Source organism: Anser cygnoides, chromosome 1 (genome assembly GCF_040182565.1).
Source record: "Anser cygnoides isolate HZ-2024a breed goose chromosome 1, Taihu_goose_T2T_genome, whole genome shotgun sequence".
Classification (NCBI taxonomy): Eukaryota; Metazoa; Chordata; class Aves; order Anseriformes; family Anatidae; genus Anser; species Anser cygnoides.
The window spans coordinates 166,785,807-166,812,310 of NC_089873.1; the positions used below are offsets into that span (position 1 = coordinate 166,785,807).

At 39.4% G+C, this 26,504-nt stretch overlaps 1 protein-coding gene across 2 annotated transcripts in view; it reads right to left on the reverse strand.

The window, feature by feature from the left end:
• Positions 1 to 20,496: 20,496 nt before the first annotated feature.
• Positions 20,497 to 26,504, reverse strand: part of SLAIN1 (SLAIN motif family member 1) — a 52,011-nt gene continuing 46,003 nt past the window's right edge. The window contains exons 7-8 of one of the 2 annotated variants that reach the window (XM_048047483.2): positions 25,928 to 26,207; positions 20,497 to 21,738 (exon numbers count right to left, since the gene is read on the reverse strand). In XM_048047483.2, coding sequence (XP_047903440.1) covers positions 21,663 to 21,738; positions 25,928 to 26,207 — 356 coding nt within the window. In that variant the 3' untranslated portion in view covers positions 20,497 to 21,662. The remainder of the gene's footprint in view (positions 21,739 to 25,927; positions 26,208 to 26,504) is intronic. The other variant, XM_066987256.1, reaches the window with a different exon arrangement.

The following is a 26,504-nucleotide window of genomic DNA, read 5'->3' on the forward strand; positions in this document are numbered from 1 at the left end:
CAGACCAACCCCCACCTCTTTACAGCCTCCTTTAAGGTAACTGTAGAGAGCGATAAGGTCGCCCCTGAGCCTCCTCTTCTCCAGGCTGAACAACCCCAGCTCCCTCAGCCGCTCCTCGTAAGACTTGTTCTCCAGACCCCTCACCAGCTTGGTCGCCCTTCTCTGGACTCGCTCGAGCACGTCCATGTCCTTCCTGTAGCGAGGGGCCCAAAACTGAACACAGTACTCGAGGTGCGGCCTCACCAGAGCCGAGTACAAGGGGACAATCACTTCCCTAGACCTGCTGGCCACACTGCTTCTTATGCAGGCCAGGATGCTGTTGGCCTTCTTGGCCACCTGGGCACACTGCTGGCTCATATTCAGCAGACTATCAACCAATACTCCCAGGTCCCTCTCGGCCAGGCAGCTTTCCAGCCACTCATCTCCCAGCCTGTAGCTCTGCTTGGGGTTGTTGCGCCCCAGGTGCAGGACCCGGCACTTGGCCTTGTTGAACTTCATACAGTTGACCGCAGCCCATCGGTCCAGCCTATCCAGATCCTCCTGCAGAGCCTTCCTGCCCTCGAGCAGATCGACACACGCACTTAGCTTGGTGTCATCTGCAAACTTACTGAGGGTGCACTGGACGCCCTCATCCAGATCATCGATAAAGATATTAAAGAGGACCGGCCCCAGTACCGAGCCCTGGGGGACACCACTAGTGACCGGCTTCCAACCAGATTTGACTCCATTCATCACAACTCTCTGGGTCCGGCTATCCAGCCAGTTTCTAACCCAGCGAAGCGTACGCCAGTCCAAGCCCCAAGCAGCCAGTTTCTTGAGGAGAATGTTGTGGGGAACTGTGTCAAAAGCCTTACTGAGGTCAAGGTAAACCACATCCACAGCCTTTCCCTCATCCACCAAGCGCGTCACTTGGTCATAGAAGGAGATCAGGTTCGTCAAGCAGGACCTGCCTTTCATAAACCCATGCTGACTGGGCCTGATCGCCTGCTTGCCCTGCAAGTGCCGCGTGATGACCCTCAAGATAATCTGCTCCATGAGCTTTCCTGGCACTGAGGTCAAACTGACAGGCCTATAGTTCCCCGGGTCTGCCCTGCGGCCCTTCTTATAGATGGGTGTCACATTGGCTAGCCGCCAGTCAACTGGGACCTCCCCCGATAGCCAGGACTGCCGATAAATGATGGAAAGCGGCTCGGCCAGCTCCTCCGCCAGTTCTTTCAGTACCCTCGGGTGCATCCCATCCGGCCCCATCGACTTGCACACATCCAAGCTCCGTAGCAGGTCGCCAACCATTTCCTCATGGATAGCGAAGGCCATGTCCTGCTCCCCATCCCCTTCCACCAGCTCAAGGCACTGGGTATCCAGAGAACAACCGGTATTGCCGCTAAAGACTGAGGCGAAAAAAATTTGCAAATTTGCTTTGTATAATTTATCTACTGTTTGCTATACGATATTTCAATAAAAACAAATATTACTAAAGAAACCTCAGAAGATGTGGACACAATTACAGTAAGTGCTGAGTTATCTTCACCAATGAATTCCCTATCTTCTTGCATCTGTCTTGTAAACTCTAGGCTACCCACATCGAATACAGCTTTGCAATATATATACACTGCAAAACACATTGCCTGTGTTAAACCAAAACCAGTCATTTATGGTACTACAGGCCTCATAGTCTTTCCTGCTTCTATTGCAAGTGCAGGACCCAGATCAATCAGTGAGTTCTCTTAGCCCAAATTCCTGTGTCCAGGATAGGTACTGCAGTTCAAGCATTTTGACCAGTGTCCATTTGGAGTAGACAGTAGGCCATACAAAAGACACCCAAGGGCAGTCTTGTTAACTGCTTCACCTGCATCCAAACTTGAAAGAATTGAAGCTAAGTAATGCCATCTGCACTGCGCTTCAGTCAAGAATTTTGTCCTCCCTTACAGGATCCCTATTCAGCAAATCAGATGGCTGCATTTTGCTTTAACTGCATTTCACAGAGCATTTTAAGTCCACAGCACAACATTTAAAAAAAAAATAAAAAATAAAAAGGCATTTCTGTAACGATCATTATTCCAAACTTAAGCAAACTGTGAATCCCCATGAATACAGAGTATCTCCTGAGACCCAACAAAACCCTGATTAAGCCAATGTGAATAATAAATGACCATTTAATTTATAGAACTTTCACTGACTGATAGGGTTGTCCAATAATCAACACATTCATACCTGAATTAAATATCTCAAACTACTACAGGTTTTCTAAACCTGAAAAATTTACTAATTCAGTAGTCAGTACAAATAAATGCTCATGAAGAAGAGATATAATTAGCAGCACCATGAACACAGGGACAATAAATGAGTTTTAGGGTAGTTTGAAACAGTTTGAAACAGGTTTTGCATTAAGTTATTTAAATGTTCAGGTGGGAAGCTGTGGAAAGAGGTGAGCTCGTCAGACAGTGGAACGGAACAGAAATGGAGTAAGAGATTGGGAAAGGGGAGCACAGATATGACACAGGCGCCTGTACTCCTTGCTGCACCATGATACAGCTCCTCTCCAGCTTTGGAAGAGCTGGAGAGATGTGGTACTACTCAGATGCCCCAAATCTAAGTCACCTGCACAACACAGTAGGAAAGAGAAGTAGGATTAAGAAAAAAAGTGGAGTACATAAGGCTCTCCCCCTTTCTGAGCAAATCCCTTTCTCACTGAAAGGGAAGAAAGTGCATGGAATGCACTAGCAAAGTGTTTTGTAGTAAAACAAAAATGTAAGAATGCAAGAGAACTTGCAACCCAAACAATCCTACAGTCACTGAAAAAAAATCGTTTGAGATAGCCTATAAATGAGAAAGATACAGATGAAATTAAAAAATGAGTTTCCTTAAACACAGTGAAGAAAACACTCTCCAAAACAGTGAATGGACAGGAGGGCAGACAAGCTTTTTTTAAAGATTAAAACCAAAACTAAACAAGTCATTTTTCCTGCAGTTGTGATCAAGAGCTCCTTAATGTGAAAATAAGGAATCACAGAATCATACACTACAGTGTGGTATTCATTATTGACAAGTATAGTTACATTCAATAAAAGATGCATTTACTTTGACTACTACTGCTCAGGACTGAATCTGCTTCATTACAGCGAATTGGATGTCATTTGGGTATATATTATTTTGGGAACAATATAGTTCATTCCAATCAGATGTTTGAGGAGCTACTCCCTTTCCTAAAGGAAATGTGATTTATTTCACTAAGTATGAAAGATCTGCAGACATACATTAAGTCAAATTTCACAATGTGCATAACCATGGGGGCCAGTGGAATACCACAGTCCTACAAACCCTATAGCTTTTATTTTCCCTGTACTAGGTGTTTAGCTACCCAAAGAGGAAGGAGATAGGCATTTTAAGCATTAGGTGGTAAAATATCCTATTATTTCAGAATGAAACTTCCAAACTTGTGAGTGTTTACTCTCCCTCCCATCCTCTGAGCAAACAAAATGCAGTGCAGTTTACCAATGTCCTGGGGAGTGTGTGTCATACACAAAGCTTTAAAAGTTCCTGTTTATTCTGAGTGGACTTCTGAGATCATGGGATACAAGATCATAAAACTAGGTCTTTTTTGCCTTTATACTTTGCCAACAGCAGACTGCTTACTCTTCTATGGTAGTATACATGTATATATACCAGCTTTGAGATATTTGAAAGACACCACATTAAGTTACAGTGAAAATAATGAAGTTTGAAATTCATGCATAGCTTTTCTGACTGTAAATGATGACAGCCGTCTATTTAAAGAGTAAGACTGTAAAGACCTCTTATGAGCAAATCAATTCTAATTAAAGCTTCCACAGACAGCTGTTTGTATTTTTAAAAACATAACAATTATCCTTTGCAGCACTAGCAGTCTTACTAGTACAAAAAGAAGACATAAAGCTTCACATTATTACTGAGTCATACATTAGTGTGACAACTCCTGTTTATCTTAACTTTCTGCAGCTTTAAACATGAAATCTAAGAGGGAGGAAGCAGGAAGACAATTTAGTGGTCAAGAATAGCTGGTGTGAAAGGAAGGGAGGGAGCTTTCCCCTTGAGCTGCGAAAAGATAACTTGCAAACTCTTGTTCTTTCTTTCAAAATGCACTTAAAATCAGGGATGGTGATTTACTAAATTCCCAAGTTCTGGTACTTAAATGAAATTAATTATGCTGATAAAATATTGTTCTCTTTTTTTTTTTTTAATTAATCTGCTTTTGATCCTTTTTTTTTTCCTTAGAAACAGGTTCTGTAAAATGAACAGCAAGATTGTAAGTGATATGTGCATGCATTCAGAGTGCACAAATTTTATTTTGTGGTGTATTTTCTATAATGATTTCAAAAGCTAGATTCTATAGTTCACAATAGCATAAAAAGATTTTCAAAGTTCAAACCTCTTGGCATTCAAGTAAAAAGAATTTTGTTTCTAGTTCTGAGTCTTACAGTGGTTTTAGAAATTACCTTTGAAAAATACTTTTTTTTCAAAAAAATACTTTTTTTTCAAAGGGTAAAATATAGGGGGAAGATATTCCAGTATTTTAGATAGCTATGCAAATGTCCCCATTTAGCTTTTTCATGTTAAGTAAGAGTAAGTAGGAACAAAATAGCCCCAGCTGTGCTGTACAGTACACGCACACGGCAATGCCTTTTCTCCCCGTCATATAACTAGCAATATATACTGCACAAAGTGATTCTAGTGTGAGGAAAAATAAATAAATAAATAAATATGGAGTTGCTGTAGTCCTTCTCATCTTTGCTTGATTATAAGGACTTGGATTGCATAAATCTGCAATCTTGCCACCCAGAAGTAGAAAGAAAATTTAAAGCCATGTGCATTCATGTACAAAGAAGTGACAGGAGCTGCCCATGGCATCTTTTTTCTCATTATTGTATTGAAATTACACACTGTTGTTGCATTTCCACTCCAAAATTCATTTCCATATCAAAATTCAGCCAGCAGGTGATTATGCAAACTGGTATTTGCAAAAGAAAATTTCAATCTGTAAGAAAAACAACCTGTAAGAAACGTGTTCTACAATTATTTTCAGTGCTGAAAAAGCTCTGAGCTAGTACAGCACACATACTAGAGAGAGATGAACATTTCTTGAGAATTGTTTTTTGATTTATGAAGGGGCCCACAGGTAGACACCATGTGATAGAAACCTCTGGTGTGAATGCAGCTTTTCCAGAAGGCAGAGCACTTGGCACATGCCTGAAAGTCATGAGGCTTGCATGAGACTTGGACACTGCCATCTATACCTCTGACCTCTTTTGTAAAATGGCAAGAACCACCACTGTTTGCTCTTAAATGTCTGCTACAAAGTTTAAGTAATCACTGTTAATAAAGCTCTCTGAGGCTCTCTCACAGCATAGGTATTTGGTTCTCTGGGACAGAAAAACACAGAAAACAGGAAATCTGAAGCCCTGACTCCATCTTAGAAAATAGAATTTCATATTAGTAAGAAACTCGGGATTACTAAGGAACTCAGAACAGCAGAGTTCCAGAGAAGTCTGGCGAACCAAGTGGATGCATCTCAGTGAAAGTTATGGCCCTCAGTTTTTAAGTAGCATTTTAAAAACATTTGAGAACTGAAAATTAATTTATTAGCTCTTTGCTTTGGCCCAGATTCAGAACAGCCTGTGCAGGGAATGCAATTAAGTGCTTTTTAATTAAATATACATCGTACTTAATCTTAGGAACATATTTTCATGCTTTCCTGAATAGGAGCGATATCACTGTTGTTTAAGAGCTCTCTCTGTCAGATTCCACCACTCTCTCTGTCAGATTCCACCACCTTATTATTAAAAGAATCAGATAGGTAGGGCTGTTTCTGAGGCTTCAAAACAGAAATTCATGTCCCCTGTGTGCAGTGAACCAACATCTATCTAATGTTCATTTCACAGAGTACACGCTCTCCAAACTATTTTTGCAACTGTATTTTCACAGCTTTCTTTTCCCTGGCATTTGGAGCCATTAAATAGCCTTGCTCATCTAGAGCAAAAGCAATACTGTTTCTGCCAATATCTAAGAATGAAAGCTGAAAGAGCATTCAAAATACATCTTGAATAAATGTTCAAAACCATATCCTTAGGGTAGTTTCCTGTGTTACTGGCAAACCTACTTTGCGTGCATCTGATAAAATTGTTTGAACTATGAAAGTTTAATATTGCAAAGAGTGTTTGATGATGCTTAAGACACGGCATATGACAAACTCAGGGCAATTCCTTGTGCTCCTCATTTATAATTTCTTGCCACTGAGAAAATCTTGTCAAACTTACCGAACTGGACATCCATTTTATTCGTCTTTCTGGTGCCTGGTATCTGCAGCTAATTTCCATACTTTTGACTCCTAGCTTTCTCGGTAAGTAGGAAAGAGACCAAGCTGGTTATGAAAGATACCTCAGATGCTGGAGGCTTTAAGATGGTGAACAATGTAGATAACTGTTTCCATCTATTGAGTTCTAATAGGAATTTCCAAGAAACTGAGGAATATTGCTCAGCATACCATTTTAAGGTAACATTCATTCCATATTCTTCTACTTGTGAAAGGTCTACTTTACAGAAACTGAGTTTCCTGATGTCCTAACAATGCCTGGTGCTGGTGAGGTCAGAACCATTGACAACAAAAATAAAATTTTTCTAGTTTCATTATTATTTTATCTGCTGAAATATTTAATTGCCATTTTGGCTGACACTCAGCTCTGTTCAAAGGAGAGAACTGGGATTGTGCTAGATGACAAGCCAGTGGTCAGCAAGAGCTCTATTACTTTAGGCTGATTTGGATCCAGAGGTGACACCATTTCACCAGGTAGTAAAATGCTCCCTGATTTCTTCCAGGACAAAGAAACCACAGACTTTTTTTTTTCTTTCTTTCTTTCCCTTTTTTTTTTTTCCTGGAAACTCTTCAAAACCAATACAAACTGAATGCCTCTGAAAACTGAGCACATCCTTTTTAAAGTCTTACTCTGTGAAAGTATTTCCAAAATATGTATAGATGAATATATTTGCCCTCGGCTATTACATTCCAGTTTTCATCTGAAAAGCAATAGAAAGCAACATGTTCATCTGTCATATGGCCTTAAGTACAGCAAAAAAAACAAACAAACAAACACCGAAACAATTAATGTTAAGATTTAAGACTGCTAATTTTCACTTCCATGATTATCCCTCTTCTGGTCACATTTCGAAAGACTAATGATGACTCCTGTAAGCTATGTCCAGAGCAAAACTGGACGGAAACCATAGGTTCTGTCTGCTGATGTTAGTTATTAACGTCTGCATAAACACTATGCTGAGTACATCTAACAGCTGCAGTTGCTTCCAGGAAAGTAGCAGTAAAAAGACTATTACAACAGCAGATTTTCAGATCCTCCTGCAGAACATGATCCTCTCTGTGATAATATAGACAGCTTGCATCTACATCTTGTACACATCTCGTACCTGCATTTGTCATGACTGCTTTATTTGGTAAAGCAATTTTTCCAAGCTTATTTTTTAGACTTAGAACCATTAAAAGGAACTGTAAGCATTTTAACTGCATGGCAATCCTTATATTCAATAGTTACTTGAGGCAAAATACCAAAGTAGTCCCAGGTGAAAACCAAACCAAACCAAAAAAAAAAAAAAACAAACCACAAAACAAACCCGCCAACACAGTGTTTCCTTTCCCTTAACCACTAGTATTCAAAGTTATACTGAAACTTGTGCTTTCCCTCAGGCCCACAATTTCTGGTAATCTCTTCTGCTCAATTTGGGAGGAGAATTTGAGGGAAACTATTGGCAGTGGCACTCCTTTGGGTAAAAGCCAGGTGTACTGCTTCTTCAGGAAGCATTACAACCATCAACCATCAACAATATAAAGGGCTGCTATCTTGGAGGCTATCTCTAAAGGCTGAGAGTTGTGCTCAGTTCTTACAGGGCATATTTTTTTTTGCTAGAAAAGAGAGGTGGGAAGTTCAAAAAAGCAGTAGGCCCCCAAGTCATCCACAGTATTTCAGTGTTAATTCACACCCTGGCTCCCTCTTGGACTGCTTCAGGTAACTCCTGAATTTTTTTTCCAGGGGGAATCCCTCAGCTGTGTAGCCAAGAGCCAGTTTGTGCCATCTGGCTTTGAGGTCATGAATTGGCTCATGGCCCCTTTTTAACTAGCAGCATAAACATAGCTTCAAATAACATATGTGGGTGTCAATCCTCATTAGGAGATTTGTTTTTCTGAATCCCAAGTGATCAGGGTCATCTCTGTCATAGCCTTAACGCAGTCACCTACAGTCTAGAAAAGGGAAGAATTTAATTAGCATTTTTATCAGCTACCCCTAATGAGAGCACTCCTCTGGGTTGTTTCTCTCTCCCTTAGCAATTAGGACACTTTCTTATTTTACTCAGGATTTTGGAGTACCTCCCATGGGGATGGGAACATCAAAGTTAGGCATCACTTTTCTGACCAGGGAGGCACCCATCTCCACTATTGGATCCACCTCTACACTCCTTCATGGACAGTTTTTCTTTTCTAGGTTTTCACCAAGCTTAGAATTACAATCTCTGCTCATGCAGTCTCTGATGATGCAAATTTAGACCAAACACGGAAGCTTTCTGGTTGAAACTGCTTAGAAGTGGTTAACAGCCCAGGAAGGACAGGAGCTTACATAGACAGAAAAATCACGTCATGAGATTTTAAAACATAAAATAACAGCACTGTATTCCTATTCCTCTTCTGTTTTTCAAATCATGGTAGTTGCCATCAATTCTGCTCTTTCTTTTCCTTTTTAAGGGGGCTATGCCAGCTGAGGGCTGACCACAATTGTGTGGTCGCTGACTTTCACAGTCCTTTTTTTCAGAACTAATGCTTCAAGATCAGTCTCTACTGTAAATCCTAAAAATGAGGATGCCAAAAAATTGCCAGAGATATTTCCCTTCCAAGTACATACAATCTAAAACCTGAACTGCTCTATTAAAGTACACACAGTTTATGTTATTTTTGCCTTACTTTTCAGACTCTAAACTGTTCAAGGCAGGGACTTATTCTTGATTTGATCTAATTTTACCTCCTTTTTAATGCCATGTGCATAGCAGCTGAGCAACAGAAGTGATTCTGCAGTAACAGTACAGAATATCAGAAAACAGTTTTGTTTACAGTCATTGGAGGACAATACACAAAAATACTCAGATCTTTGTTTTTTGATGGAAAATGCATGCATTACAAATATATGCCTTCAGAATATTTTCTGTCCTAGCCCAGATCCTCTGGCTCATTATTACACTTCTGAACCACTATAACATATAATATAACATAACATAACACAACACGATATAATACAATGTAATATAATACAATACAAACGAATACAATACAATCTAATGATAAATAAAATAACTCCAATACTGTCAGTTTTCTCGCATCCTCTCTCCTCCACTAAATTTTGACAGCTGGATTAGCAGCTGGCACATGTTAGTGGACACTAAAGGACACTAATTTTTTTCTTATTCTAGACAAAATTTTTTCACTGTCTGAGTTCTAGTCATACCTATATCATCTCATCTTGGAACATCCCAGGAAAGTCCACTGACCTTTGGGATAAGAATCAGTGTGTATGAGATAAGGATGGTATATATAATATGGTTTACAGTGCTTTTAATGTCTCTGGAGATATTTCAGGGTAGCTCTCTGTTTACAGCTCAAAGGAAAGAGTACAGGGCCAATAAACTAGCTTACAGTTGTCACTTTTCTATTATATTTAAAATAACAAAATGAAAAAGTTAAGCCAGTATTTTGTAAAAAAAAATAACAAATTCCTATCCCATCCACATTGATTTTCACTGTTAAGGGAAAATTTTGTCTCTTCTCCTTATACAAAACTATTTTGGCAGCTACGAGGTTGCTACAGAACATCAAAAATCCATTTCTTCTCAGAAACATGCACTTAACCCAACAACATACAAACACGAAGGGCCTGGAAGGGGGAGAGAACAAAGAAAAGAGTTACTTTAAGCACCCTTTCTTGTGCTGGGACTTGAAGTCAGTGAGGAAAACGCAGACTATTGGGTGCAAATGACAGATCAGTACCTGCTAAGGAAGCCTCCTTGCCTTGAAACGAGTGTTCTTCCCATAAGTTGACTTTATTTCTGATTCTCCTTCTCCCCCTTCCTTCCACTTTCGATTAGCCTATCTTGTTGCATGACATGAAGACACAAAACCTTCATCAGTTTACAGAATAAAGAACAACACTTCACAAGCTGCACATAGTCATTTCCTTATAGTTACCTAAACTTGCTAGAGACCCTTTGGTCATTACCTAATTGCACGGTTAACATCAAATAATCCCATCTCCACAGTATCTATTCATACAGGAAACTGCTTTCCAATCTGAATTAGAAAGTTCTATTATTCCACTGCTTCTCTTCATTGCTAAATGGTTATCTGTGTTCATTAGCATCAGAAATTATTATCTGCTTCACTGTAGTTCCTGTAAGACCTAAACAACAACTCCATTATGCTTGGCTCTATGAGTACATGGTAAGTTTGTTAAAGCAAAGACTGTTTGGTTAAGCAAAGATGTTTGGTTAAGCAGGGAAAAGAACCCAAGTTTTCTGATCTCCACTTTACTATCCTGACTATTTACTCTTTTCTCAGAATCAGTTCTGCTATGTTCCTCCAGCTGGAACAACTTTATTCATATGACAAGGTGCACAAACAGAGCTCAGGCAACACACTCGCTGAGACTGCCAGCTGCTTCAAACAAGGATTTTTGTTTTTATTGCATAAAGTCCAGCTTGCTTCCAGCCCACAGACACTACCATAATACAGACTCTTAATCCTGTTACACAACTGTGGGCATGTACAGTGGGTTTTCCAGTGGTACTGAGGTTTCTTACAAAAGGCATTCACTTCCACTGCTTTGTGATTTTGCAGCAGGCTACCACATGCCATGAAACAGTTTTTCCTGTATCTTTTTTCTCCCAGAGGAAAAAAAAAAAAAAAAGTATTTCACAAGAAACTTATCTGTTTTGTGGAACTAAGGAAAAGTTTCAAAAAGGAGGGCAAAGCAGCAGTTTACTGCTTCACAAAGGATTAAAGGAATATACAGGAGATGTGCTTTATAAGTTCTCCTTAAGGAGATGGTCTGCTTTTACGTAAACTGCCTTTCATCTTATCATATATTGTTCACAGTGAGGATATAAAGTAGACAGGATATTGAGTGAGGCTACAAATGATGCAGAAGGAAACACAGCTCTTTACAGCAGTTTATGTTCTTAAACAGTGTTGAAATGTTTCGAGTTTTCCACATCTCTATTTCTTTCTTGGAAGTACACTTTTGCTTATATAAACCCGACAAGCACCTGTGATTTATATTTTGAAGCAATACATGAATTTATTGAGCAAACCATTGGTTTAGTCTATAAGGAGGCTGTAAGCCTACTCTTTGGGATACTGCTGAGACTTGTTGTGATGGAATCTTCCTTTTCGTAAACGTTTCTTGGGTGTCATTTTGTGCTGTATTATAGAGTTAACTGGGACTTTTATGAATAGCGAGGTCTTTTTATTAATACTGGTGTTTACACTCAATTCTGTATAAAGCGATTGGGTTCTAGGGAAACCTATAATTCCAATTGTCTAGCATACCTTGTCAAATAAATGGCATTTTTCTCCCTGTTTACTTTGGAAAATATATCATCTACAATGCAAGAGAATATAAATCATTATTTTTAACAGAATGCCCCGTGCACTGAGTTTGGATTCCACAAAAATACACAATATCCCTGTTCAGAGAACGAATTTTATTCCAAATTATTTCTACTCAGTGCCATTGGATAAACTGCTTTCTGAAAGAGACTGTAAGATGTGCACTGTAAAAACAGAATAACGAAACCTCAGTTTAAATGGGACTTAGTAAAAGAATATCAGGGAGATACAATTTGTCCAGTGTCTAATTTCAGAAGTGTTAACAGTTTTACAATTTGAGGAAGAAGCTGCAAGTACTCGGTACTTCAGAAAAACATGCCCATCTTGTCAGACAATTACATTTGACTCTTCATCAAAGAGCATCATTTGGTAGTTTGCTTACAAACTGTAGGCCTGATAACAAATCAGGCTAGCTGATTTGCTATCAGCTATCAGCTACCAGGCTGACAGCACTGAGCTAGGTAAGGCAGATGCACGGTCTCCTACCCAACCTCAGATCTCCATCTGCATGAGACTGTATCCAAAGTAATAAGATATCCTGAGAAGCAAGATAAGCTCCACTAACACTCGGCGTAGCTTCTGGATCAGGCTTCACTTACAGCAACGAGATCAGAGCATACCTCAAAGGATTCGAGCACATCTGCACCCACCCCAAGTAGCTGCATCTGTAAATTAAGTGGGATGGGGCCCATTTGAAACATCATTGTTATTTCACATCGATTGAAAAGAGGAGGTGCTGAAAGTGTTCCTTCTTTTACAGATGGAAGCAGGTTATATATTGTGAATTCTGATCCAGCTATCAATACAGCAACATCATTTTGTCTGATGTTTTCTCGTTCTGTCATATATACAAAAATCCTTCTTGTTCTATATGTATACATAATCAGACTTGCATAATACATTCCAGTCAGTGACTGCCTAGAAAAACATGGATTAAATCAGAACACATTTTTATGATTTCTTTGGCTTAAAAACCCATTTTTTCTAAATTAATTTTCCTTCTGAATTCTTGAACATTAACTTCAATTATTGCTTTACATTTGCAGGAACTGAATGGAACATTGGCAGCATTATGAAAAAAATAATAATAATATATTATACTCTGATGCTAGAATTAGAATACCTCAGTTTTAGAAGTAGTATAAGCCTTCTAAACAGGTAACTGCTTAGAATCACTAATCTAAATTTGCTAAAATTTAATTCAGAACATTTTTATTGGCTCAGTGAAATTCATAATCAGAAAGTGCTCTTTAAGCACTTATCAAGGGTATCCAGAAAGGAAGCTATTATATCCTCCCATAGGGAGGGTTGAAAAGTAAATTGGTAGAAACATACTAGTATATTTTCTGTTGCAAAAAATGTTTCCAGATATTTCAGTTTAGGTGCATTGTAGCTGACACGCAGATTAAGTTTGCTGCTGCTTCTGCTATTGGAAAGTTCAGTATTGGATACAGATAATATACCTTGCTTAGAAACATCTGCTTGCAGTCTGCAGAGTATGAAGGCTGGATGGACTTCCAGAGTTCAGTTCGTGAATATTGCTGCAGGCTTACTCCTGCTGTAGGTCTGGCCAAAAGGACAAAGGAATAATATTTTATTTTTCTAGGGGAATGAAACAAATCTGGGGGACAAGTAGTGAGTGAAGTGAACAGAAACAAAGAAATATTGTTTTTACTCTTTTAACTCAAAAAACAATCACAACAGAAAAATATAATACTAAATGCACAAGCACAGGGAAAGAGCTCTACATAGCAGATAGATTGTGTCTGACATGGCAAAATACTATTCTTTGGCTATGCTCACAGAACAAAACCAACATGTTTGAGTATCATCATCTGGTTAGACTCTGCTCCAGTACTTGGTCTCTTTTAAGCACTCCACCCTAACAAGCAGCTCTCTGGTACCTACACAGGGCTTAGTGGACTACAATAGCTCTGCATCTGGGTAACACGTGCAGCAGGCACTGTGCTCCTGGGAAGAAATGGGACTGCTGTCTTGGACAAATCCACTCCGTGCATAGGAGCCATAAGGTTTTTTTCTGCCCAGTCACAAGAGCAACCTATGTGTCTCAATCAGTCTCAACTGTCCAATCTGTCTCTGTTAAGAAGGATGCACAGAGTTGTGCATCTCCAAATAGCTAAAGGGAGTGATGGCAGGGACAGAGTTGCCTCCATTTTGTTTCTGTGATTTGCCACATTTCTCTTCACGTAAGAAAAAGTTTATGGTCTGTGAATATTATCTACTATCTGTCTACCTGTAGTTTCAATTCTGACAGCTACATCTGGGAGTTGTGCAGATTTCTTATGACTCTTAGATATCTGTAACTCTAAAAATCAAGATGAATTGTCAATACAAGAGATTGACATTTTGAATGTTCGGTAGGTCAAAAAATGAATCGTAGAACCATAGAATGGTTTGGATTGGAAGATCATCTTCTTCCAAGTCCCCTGTCCTGGGCAGAGACAACTCCCACCAGACCAGGTTGCTCAAGGCCCCATCCAACCTGGCCTTCAGCACTTCCAGGGATGGGGCATCCACAGCTTCTCTGGGCAACCTGTGCCTCACCACCCTCATAGTAAGAAAGTTCTTCCTTACATATAAACTAAACCTACCCTCTTTTATTTTAAAGTCATTATCCCTTGTCCTATCACTACATACCCTCGTAAAAAGTCCCTTTCCTGCTTTTTTGTAGGCCCCCTTTAGGTACTGGAAGGCCGCTATAAGGTCTCCCAGAGCCTTCTCTTCTCCAGGCTGAACAGCTTCAACTCTCTCAGCCTGTCTTCATAGGTGAGGTTCTCCAGCCCTCTGAGCATCTTCGTGGCCCTCCTCTGGGCCTGCTCCAATAGGTCCATGTCCTTCTTGTGCTGGGGGTCCCAGAGCTGAACACAGGTGGGTTCTCACAAGAAATGCCTTATATCTCTATAGCAAGTATGAAGTTCAAAAATCATTCGTTGTCCAAACTTCTTGACATGGTTCTGAGAGCCAAGTCTATACTTCTATCAATTTTCCATATGAACCAGCGAAAGACAAGAAAAACAGTTGTTTTTATATGTACGTATTTATGCCTGCCATCACTTTATACTCTGCTCAAGGGAATGAATGAAGTAAGAAATGTGTTCAGCACTATAAAAAAAAATATAAGTAAGAATGCATTATTCTCCCCTCCAAATATAGGTTCATATGTTCTTTGTCACTGAACCTATAATCTCAAAAAAAAAAAAAAAAATTTAAAGTGTCTTCTCAACTATCTGCTCTATTTATTTTCATAAACATCATCATACTAGTGCAGTTTTGTTCACTAAGGAATAAAAGCTGCTAAAGTCAGGGTCACATTCAAAAAGGCAAAACCGAGCACTATAATGGTCACATTGCAAGATGAGATGGCCACTAGCATGTACATGTACATGAATGGCTGAGGACAGACTTTCCCCAGTAATGCCAGCAAGACTTGAATATGACCCAGAAACCATATAGTAGTTTTCAGATAATGCTATGCTCAGAGTACCCTGTCCCACCTCTCAACATGCTCAGATTATTAAAACCTGCCATGTAACACAGAGCATGTGCTAAGAAACTTGCATTTATAGTCTCAAGTGGATTAGGGTGTCCCATGAGCTAGTCATATTCAAAAGATGGCTGGGATCTGCAAAAATGTATCATAAAGACATTTGAAACAGGTACAGAGCTACTGTTCACAAAATGGCAGCTACAACAGGTTTCATACAAGACGTCTAGACTTCTGACCTTCCTCCTCTCTCTGTTCCTCTTGTGAGCTCAAGATGCCTAAAACACACTGCTGCAATGAGTGTGGCACAGGTGTGTGAACTGCTTGGTATTGCCAAGCCTTCAGCAGTGCAGTCATGAATACACCCACCGACAGCAGCCCAGCTGCCATGAAGATTATGCCAAAGTCAGCATTCAGGTACCAAAGGACTCCCAAAAATACTTTTTTTTTTTGGGTTTGTGGGCAAGAGTTTTGTAAATGCCAAAAATCACCTAATGTTTGGTTTGCATAGAAAAGGAATTAGGTTCCAGTTTCAAGAATAAACCTATCTAATCTCTCCTTTCATTCCTTCCATGAGACTCTTTGTAAAAATTGTTGTTGTGGTGCACATGTTGAAAGATCATCTCATGACTCTTTAGGTCAAAGCCAACCTGTTGAATTGCATTTGGAACTAATGGGCAGTCAGATCAGACAGTAGAGGTGTGATCCGTCTGGGGGACCTCCAGCTCTTGCATTACCACTTTTTTGGACCTATTAGCGTGCTAACATCTCTTCATGCTTTAAATATCCACTGTCATTAATTCAGATCAAGTATAACTGCTTACCTTACAAGGTAACAGCTGCAAGTCTCAACAAAGAGATGGAAGATGCACTAAGGGCCTGTTCCCAGGGCTGGGGAGGAAGCAGCAGTTGGATCTGCAGGTGGATGGACGGTCAGGAACCGCGCCATTCAAAAGAGCACACACAACCACTATCAGAAGCTACAAGGCGGGAATCTGGGGAGAGGAAGAGTTAGAAGGGTAGATGAAGGGGAAAAGATGTCTGAGCAGATGGGCTGCAGGGGTTATTGCAAATAAAATGCGACTCTGGCTGGGAACAAGAAAATTAAACCAGATCAGCCAGAACATGTTTTTCACCAGAACGGTGACAGGGGAAGTCATCCGATCTTACTCATTTCCTTTTTTTATCCAGAATTTCCAGAATTTCCTAATTGATAAGTCATGCTTGAGGATTAAACACAACAAATGTGTTTTTAAGTGATAGTGTGTCTTATTCCCTAGCTCTTTTTATTAATGAAACTTTACCCATCATTCACAGTTGTGATTTAACCTGGCATGCAGCGAAGCACCACATAACCGTTTGCTCACTCCTCACCTGCGCCTCCTGCCCCTCTCCCAAATAGGGGAGAGAATCAGGAAAAAAAAAATTAAAAAAAAGTAAAGCTCATGAGTTGAGATAAAGACAGTTTAATAGGATAGAAAAGGCAGGGAAAACAATGATAATAATTATGATAAAAAATTATTTATACCAAACAAATGATGCAAAATGCAATTTCTTACCACCCACCGACTGATGTTCAGCTAGACCCCAAGCAATGCCCCCCTCCTCCCCCTGCTAACCCCCCTCCCAGTTTTATTGATAAGCATGCCACCATGTGGTATGGGACATCTCTTTGGCCAGCCTGGGCCAGCTGTCCTGGTTCTATCCCCTCCCATCTCCTGGTGCACCCCCAGCCTGCCCGCTGGCAGGGCAGTGTGAGAAGCTGGAAAGTCCTTGGCTCTGTGCAAGCACTGCTCTGCAACAACTAAAACATCAGCATGTTATCAGCATTGTTCTCATCCTAAATCCAAAACACAGCACCACACCAGCTACTAGGAAGAAAATTAACACTATCGCAGCTGAACCCATGACAATAATGAATGTCTAACTAGTATTTTCCATATGAAAATGCTAATTGTTAGTATTTGTGCTAGCATAAAGGCAATGTAATAGAGGGCCATGAGATCATACTGGGCTTCATGCTATACAAACACAAAAGGAAAATACAGTTTGGGTATAGCAAAAACATGAATCAAAAAAAAAATAAAAATAATGAGGCAGCATTAGTAAATGGGCTCAAGAGCAGTCAGAAGACACATTTTAACTGTTGTCCTGTTTTTAGTGGTATTGTACCAAAGAAAAGCCTTTAAGGAAGGTCTTGAAGGTGAACAAAAACCAGGATCCCTTATGTTACGGGAGCTATGAGGTGCTTTGCAACAGATACAATATAGTCTGGCATCATGGATGTAGAGATGGGAATCCACTTCAATACTGAATGAAAAACTGTTAGTGGGATGGGATAGTGTCAGTTGCTTTGAAAATGAGTACAACTTGCTTATAACTGAACTGTTTTCCACAGGAAGACAGAAATCAGTAGCAATACACAAAAAGTGGTAGTCACATGATCAAAGAAAGAAGATAGGAAAATGATACAGTTTTAGTTTAGATAGATCTCACATGCTGAAGAATTTACTAGTTAAGGTCAAATAAAAAGATGACTTCAGGTGAGGAGATCATGGATGAATGCATCTAAGAATGGAAAAGGAAATTTGCATCTTCAATTTGTCATGCAAGGCATGCAAGACTTAGAATTAACTAGAATGTTAGGTTGTAAGAAAGTCAGACTGCCCAGGTTATGGGGCTGAATCACTGGAAAGTTTGAGGTTTTATCCTGGGACTGAAAGTGGAGGGGGAAAAAAAGCTTATAGAATAAGGTTGAGTTATGTTTCAGCCATCAGCTCGAGAGCTGAGGCCAAGACTAGTTAGGACAGTAGGAGGTAGGTTTGGGTTATTTCTGAGTCATTTCTCGGACTCGGCAACAAAGAGACAGAAGTGTAATATGCTTCCATGGACCAAAAGAGAGGAGAAGAACCAAAGGGGGCCACAGGGATAGTCCTCAAGTGTTCCCTTAAATTCAGAAATGAAAATAACTTTGGTTACTCGTGAAAAATAGCAGTTTAATTCTCTGTTTTAAAGAAATCTGCATGACCTTGCTGTGTTTCACATTGCCCTGGAGATTTGCCTCACATGAAATTGAGACTGACAGAAGTGGTTTTGTTTTGATGCATATTCCATATAGTTTGTTCCCAGGGAGACTGTGGTGAAGTATGCAACACTTTGGGCACTGTTCAGTAGTATTTGGTTAGTTGATGATAATCTCAGGGGAGACAGCAAGCTCCCTCAGCTAGACGGAAACAGCAGCAATACCACAGTTTGTGGTTGAAATGAGAGTGATTCCAATGATTCTTTCAGCACAGAAAAGAGATCAAGCTGCTCACACCTCTGGTTTCCTTCTAAAGTCTGGTAGTAACCATCTAATGTGACAGATACTTAACAAAAATACTTAAAACAGCAAAGCTATCCAGTTACCAAATCCTGACCTGATGAAAGAACATATTGCAGGGGACCAGAACAATTGAAAAGGGAAAGATAACTGCATTGTTTCTCGCTTATAACAGTTTATAAGAGTTCAATGTATCAAAAATGACTGTTTCTCCAATTCACGACACATTTTGTGTTGTGAAATTAAAGAATGCAAATCGCAGTTTGGCACCTTTCTTTAACATGCTGTCTTCTTACATAAACAACACTGGAAAGAAACATATGCAGAATTCAAAGCAAGAGCCTGGAAAACAGAACAGCTTTAGCTACTAAAAAGAAAACATTTTCAAAGTATATACTGCCCTCCTGTGTACAATTCAAGTATTGCCGCCAAAAAAGCAAGACCTTACCTCAAAACTTCGGAGTAATGTGGGGCTGTGATAACGTATTTAATGGAGAAGTATGGATAAAATCCCAGCACAAGGGAACATAGTGAAGAGACAACTCAGACCAGGGCCAGACCAGATCATTGTAACTGGTCTCTGGACAGTTTCATCAGTTTCAAAGCATCATCTTTTATGAAAAAGACCATGCCGGTTCCCTATCACCAGAAGTCACAAGAGTTTATTCATTTCAGAACTGCACAGGTGCAAATGCACAGAACAAACTGTGTTTTAAAATAATATGCACTCTGATAAGCTGAGAGGCACAGCGTGGTGATAGGGTCAGTTTAGATGGGCTAGCTCTGCTTAAGCACTGCTTGTGCCAGACAAAAATTGTGAACTGAAAGAATTTGTCTGCATTTACTGTAGGTTAAAACCATAGAATCACAGAATGGTTTGGGTTGGAAGGGACCTTAAAGGTCACCTAGTTCCAACCCCCTGCTATGGGCAGGGACACCTCCCACCAGACCAGGTTGCTCAAAGCCCCATCCAGCCTGGCCATGAACACTTCCAGGGATGGGGCATCCACAACTTCTCTGGGCAACCTGTTCCAGTGCCTCGCCACTCTCTGAGTAAAGAATGTCTTCCATATATCTAGTCTAAATCTTCCCTCTTTTAAATTAAAACCTTTACCCTTTGTCCTGACAGTACAATCCCTGACAAAGAGTAGGTACTAGAAGGCCACTATGAGGTCTCCCTGGAGCCTTCACTTCTCCAGGCTGAAAATCCCCAGCTCTCTCACCCTGTCTTCATAGGAGAGATGCTCCAGCCCTCTGAGCATTTTTGTGGCCCTCCTCTGGACCTGCCCCAATTTCCTTCTTGTGCTGGGGGCCCCAGGGCTAAATGCAGGTTCTGTAGTTCTCCTTGTCCCAGGCAAATAGTAAAGCAACACCAGAGCTGACTCTACATCCCTGCCACAATCAGTCTGGAAGCAAAATAAACTGTTCAAGATAACTAAGATTGTTCAAGAAATGATTGATTTATGTAAGCAACAGTAATTTCTTCCAATAAAAGTTTCTTATGAACAAGATGAGTTCCATGTGTATGTACTGAAATACTTACTTGTGCAGAGACAATTTCAAGAATATTTTTTGATAACGTCCTCAATGATTCTACATTTTTTGTTTGCTTTTTTTTTTTAAACTGGATTAAAAGGACTAAAGTGTGAAAAATTAATTTTTAATCTCTTTTAAATAGTACTAAGCTGTACAGAGGTACTACTGCACTTATATACAATCACATATCACCGTAATATAGGTTTTACTTACCACTAAATTCTTACCTTTTGTTTTTCATTTTAGTTTGCGCTTTTAATAAAAACAGGTCCCCAAGCAAATTCAGAGATAAATCCATGGCAAAAGAAAGGCTTGGTACATTGCAAGTCACATTTGCACTTGCAGAATCTGAATATTAAATTGCAAAACAAAACAACAACAACAACAAAAAAAACACATAATTGATTGATTTAAAAACAATGTTTACCTGTCTTCCATGCAAATTATGGCTTCATAACTTGATTAAGAATTAAGATGAACTTACTAATTGCAAAAATGCAGCATAATATAAACGTTAAGTAACAGGAACCCCAGCAGTTAAGTAGATGTCAATTTACTAAATTCTGACAATGTTTACATTGCACACTCAAGAACAGCATTATTGCTGAAATAGATTCTTTATTTCTGAAACATTCCAAAACAGCAGTATACACAGTTGTAATCAAATATTAGGTCATATGCCATTATAAGAAAGCATTGATTAGTGCAATTGGAATTTGTAAAAGATCTATCAAAAAGATTTATTCGCATTAAAACTCATTTTTCATAAGCAACTGTTAATAAAACATTACAATTTTATTCTTTGTAATAAAGTATTGAAAACCAAACATAGTTGTAGAGATCATTGTATCTTGGTAAGTGCAACGTGACTTATGCTGCCATTTTAAATACAAAACACTATGACAATAAATTAACAATTGAACAAACAGTGAAAGACCAACAAAACCATGCTGACCCTGCTGGATGGCAGTTTTGAGTGAATGCTACTTTTTTTGTGCTTCTGCAACATAAATATACTGCTTTGTATTGCCAATGGTACAATTTTGTAAGATATGTTCCTAGCGCTAAAAAAGTACATTACCCCAAAAATATTATTTATGGCACAGAAAAGGTAGATTATCTCTCTGTTGTTCAAGATTCAGGCAAGTTTAAATGAAGTCAAGTATATAAAAAAAATGTACTGGAAACACTAAAAAAAATTAAACACACATTAAGTCCCCTCCAAATTCAAAATAAATGCATGATGCCTTTACAAGGAATAAATTATTTTAGAATTTCAGTATGGCAAAGCTGCTGCAAAAGCATTAGCTCCAAGTTCTTTCAGAGGAAATATTCTGGTACTTTGCACATATATACTTTCTTCACTTCTGTGTGATAATACTGCTACTGTTAGTCTGATAACAATGCAGCTGTTCAGGTAACTGATATAAGTGCAATATTTGATAAGATGTTCATTTTTTTAAAAATGGCATTGCATTATGGATGTTTACATATTAAAATCCCAGGGGAAATAATACTGCATGACCCTCCTTTCCCAAGTCATTGTTACCCAGCCAGCTGGGTAATGAAATCCACGTTACTTATTTTCCACTGTTCATGGGCATCTTTCATCAATAGCAGCCATCTCTCCAGTTTCCTTCCCGCATCGTGCTCAGCGATGAAAGTGGCTTAGGAGGCTGAAGAAAACTGTATGAAACAAATCACAGAAAAAGACAAAGGAAGTCGTATTTCATGTGAAAGATCAAGGTAGCAAATGCCATTCACATCTGTAGTGATATTGGCTTTGTAGCTTGCTTGGAGACTTCACTCTAGCATATTCCTGGCTACATGTTAATGCAAATATAAAGACCTATGGTGAAATTAAGACATCGAATGAGATCCCATTAGTGTCACTGGATAACGGATTGCAAAAAGGAATTTAGTGAATAATCCTAGTGATACATGAGACCCCTCAAAATGGGAAGATTTAGTTCTTCAGGTTAAAGGCTCTGAAAAATATAAATATAAACCTATTTTGTCACTATGGACAACGCACATTCCAACAGAGACAGACAGCAAAGATGTAATGGGAAATACTATCCAAAAAGCTGTCGTGCTCAGCATGCTCTCAAAAACAAACAAACAAACAAAAACAGCATTTATAGAAACACTATGCAGGCACTAAGGAATTTAGGCATCTTATCAGTTGAAGAACTGTATCAAGTCCTGCTCCAGCTCCTCTTATCCAAGACACATGATTACACGTTTCCATCATACAGCCAAAGTCAGAGAGCTGCCAGTTCCTACACCACTACCCATGCAGAGAGCTCGCGGTCCTCCAGCCCCACACCCTCACACCTGGGCTGTATCTCTCATTAATGAACAGGGATTTATTAAAAAAATCTTTGCTGACCATCTTCCAAAACTGCCAGGTTTTTACTAATGAAGTAACTGTTTTAAATAATATTAAATAAGCAAACAAACAAAACAAAAAAACAAACAACTATTTGATTTGGCCTAAATGTCAAACCACCGGTGACAAGACAAACATATTTTAGTTACACCACAGTTTGCTGAAAATAAACTGTCCCAATTCTGTGAAATTGTTTCTTATAAAACCAGGTCTTAGGCCTTGTTCTCTCACTTCTCTACTTTTCCTTTAATGGTAACTGCTGTAACTTACTGATGCCTCCTCTCCCTTCCAAACACCCTTGCATGGAAAAAAGCAGATGTATGTTGTAAGAGAGTCAGTAAGCCAAGAGCAGTCATCAGAGCAGCGCCTCACATCTCTGCTACAACTGATTTTCTTAGTGGACAAAAAATTACACTTAAGTAAAAAAGATGGGTAAACTTAGGCTCAGCCAAGATGTTTTTGTGCGTCTCCACTTTGTTGCAGTATTCCTTATCTTTGCTATAAATCCAGTTTATTATAAATCTAGGCATAAAATATGACCAGCCTCTGCCTTGTTCTACAACTGCTGCTTTCATTTCTTTTTTTTTTTTTTAGGAAGAAAAAAAAAACAAACAAACATATTTAACAAGGTAAAGAGAAGGTTCAAGAGAAAACAGAGAGGACAAAAGTAATGAAGAATTAGCTAAGACGAAAATAAGCATAAGAATACTGCTGCTTATCCAGAGCTGAACTCCTGCTTAACAGGAAAACACACCAACATTGAAAACTGCTTCAAAATAAGCACAAGCTGTCAGTATGATGCTACATCTTTTGAGATAACAAAGTTTTGGAGGGTATGGAGACTCTTTCAACTTACCTATCATCAGCTGGACTGCAGTCAGCCTGCTCCAGCACAAGGCAGCAGGAACAACCAAGCCTCCCACCTTCACTCCATGGCTGCATTTAGGTTGCTGCCATGCCTTTGCAGGCTGCATGGGATGACCTAAATCCACACCTGCTGACTTGACATCCTGGTTTAGCTGAGACCTGCCTCATCACTGGGGACTCATCTGGTGACGGGGACTGTTGGCTGACCCTCGTCACTGCCGTGGCTCTGCTCTTCTTTTTTGGGTACTGTGGGGCAGCTTGGCTGTTCCACATGGCTCCCGGCTCACCTTGCCCCTGCCACTGTGCTCCTGGGTGAAGATGGAAAGTGGAGGACTGGCAGGTAGGGGAAGCAGTTTAGGAAGGTGGGTCTGCAAGAAGTCCAGAGCACGGAGTTGGAGAGGGCTGGTGGTTAGGGGGATCCATTTAACAGAAAAAAAAAAAATGTTGCCTCACTTATAAAGCTAAACATAGGTGGAATGTACTCATTACAATTTCTTTACACTGCTTTGGGATGCATGAATCGCTGATGATAAGGAGAAAAGCAGGTAGTATTTAGCCAAGTTGGTTATTTTGTCTACAATAATTTTATTTTACAAATTGTCAAAAGCACTCCCTCATGTGTTTGGTTCTGTGCAGTAAATACTGAAGTTCACAAACTTTAGGGCTTATGTAAAGTGTCTAACAATCTATTTTAAGTATGTACAATACCAGTAACTTGGTTACATAATGGTCTGGCCATGGGTAATAAAGACAGTTTTGCTCTGAATGTGCACTTCGTCCTGAACACCTGATTTATTACTATATATATATATTCTACTTTCAATGAAGTTACAACTAAAACCATTTAAAGTTTCCGTATACTAATAGAAGCTAGACTCTTGAACTGGTAATCAGAAATACCATTCCTTAGAAATGACCACAGTGACAAAATCAACACTGAGAAAATCTGCCTCTCGTGGTTGACTTCCTTCCAAGAAAATTTTGTATGCACTGAAGCCACTTTTATTTTCCAAATGAATAAATAAAATGAAACTAGGGTCTTAAAGAACTGTTGGCTGACCTCCAATCTGTCTGTGCTTTTAGAGTCCTATAAACTTGTCATTCACACAGTGTAAACACAATCTATCTTCCAGGATCATTGGTCTGGTTCTACAGCAACATATGATGCTGCTAAGGTACATTTAAAGGTGAGAAGATGGGACCCCAGACTTTCTGGACTATAAATAGCTTTTGAATTAGATAAATTTGAATGAGCTTCTAATAGAAAAAAAAAAAGTGTGTTGAGACTACAGTGTTTCACCCTCCCACTGAAACCTCTTAATTTTTTTATTTTTTTTTAAGGTTGTGTCTTGTAGGAAGAATAAAAAAATAGCAAGAGACTGGTCTTTGTGGCCCAGAAAGTCTTTGTTTCTCACATGTTGCTATGAAAGATTTAAGAGCTCTGCAGAAGAACATGAAGTTGAGGGAAAGAGAGAGAGAGAGAGAGAGAGAGAGAGAGAGAGAGAGAAGAAAGAAAGAAAGAAAGAAAGACCTCTACTATGAAGAACTCTAACAGAGAGAGATCCAGCAGAGAGCGAAGAAGGTTATAATAGAAATTTCATGGTACAGTCTCCATCAAAGAAGAAACCTGACAGCTTTTTATCAAAGTTTCACTGCAGTTGGTCAAAATCTGTTGTCAGTCACATCAGTGTAATCCCTTCGTAACTCAACCAAAGAGAGAATGTGAGCAATTGAACTTATTCCGGATCTAGCAAGTACCTAGTGAAAAGCATAAAAATGGTGAAAGCTAAACACTGACGGTTCATCCAACAGAAAACCAGGTGGTCAAGCAGCGGGCGTTCACAACAGGAGGGATGCATGTGATGGGAAGAAATAGTGGGAAGAGTCGACAGAAGTTGATAAGAGTTTCTTTTTGAGAAACTTCAACACCTATTAATCATAGAATGTATGACACATAGAACTAAGAGTTTAACTCCCGGATGTTATAAGGTGATTAAAACATAGTTCTTTCTTCAGGCTTATTTTAGTGCTTACCCTAAAAAAAAATATTTGGAGACAATTCTCTTGCAAAACGCAAAAATTCATTTGTTTAGCAGTATAGCTTGCCTACTGTTTCCCAGCTGGAATTGACAAGATGCTGGTTCATCCCAAGAGGAAGACATCCAAAATATCTCCTTCATCATAATTCTGTAACATCACAAGTTGTATTTTTACAGTCTGTTGCTTTTTACAGCAACAGGCATGCAAATCTTTCTCATGCTCATCCTCAGAGCTTGAAATAGCAGTTGGCACAAGTCTGGAAGATGGTGAGTCAGATATACTAATGCTACGAGATATCCATTTGTTTTGATTTCTTACTGGTGGGTGGCATTACATTCTTATTTTCATGTAATTACACTCTATCTGTAATGCAGTTTATTAGAAATTACCAGCAGGCATTGTCCATCGCTATTTGTGAAGTTAAATCTTCACTCATTCACTGACTCAGCACTAGGAGCTAGAAATACTTCTCCTTTATAGCCCAGATTCATACTCCAGAGGAAAACAAACAAATAAACAAAACACAATCCATGCTAAGGCCAGCTACACAGGAACAATGGCCTGTTTAACTCTTACCTTCGAACTGGCTGTGCAATTTTACTTCTGGGTATGCCACTCCCATTGATGGCCAATGAGGGTCTTGGAAGAGCACTGCGCCCCACAGTCCCTTGACTAGCAGTCTTGTTTGGCATTGGGATCCCAGTGTTAGAATATAGCTGTAAATTGTTGGACACTGGAATACTACTGCCTTGTACAGTTGGGCTTACATAGGCAGTAGCTTTGAGAGGCTGCCTGACAGACACTGGAAAATGTCCCACACTGTGAACTCTGTGCTGAAGCTGTCCTGGCGATGGAACTGTTAGGAGAGGTAGAAAGGAATTAACAAGGTCAGTACCCAACAAATGAGGCCAGGTAATAATGCTCATCTCTATACAAATCTAACTACAAATAAACACATCATTATGCAATTATCTTGCTAATTATAAACTACTGAAGAACCCCCTGGATCCAACACTGTATCCTGCACCGAACTAAAATACCCTGTTCCATCCCCACACCAAACAAAAATCCCACCCCCTATTTATCATTCTTTCTTCCCTCAAAGAGGTTTCATTTTTCATTAAAAGCACACTAATTCCACCTATGCAATTAG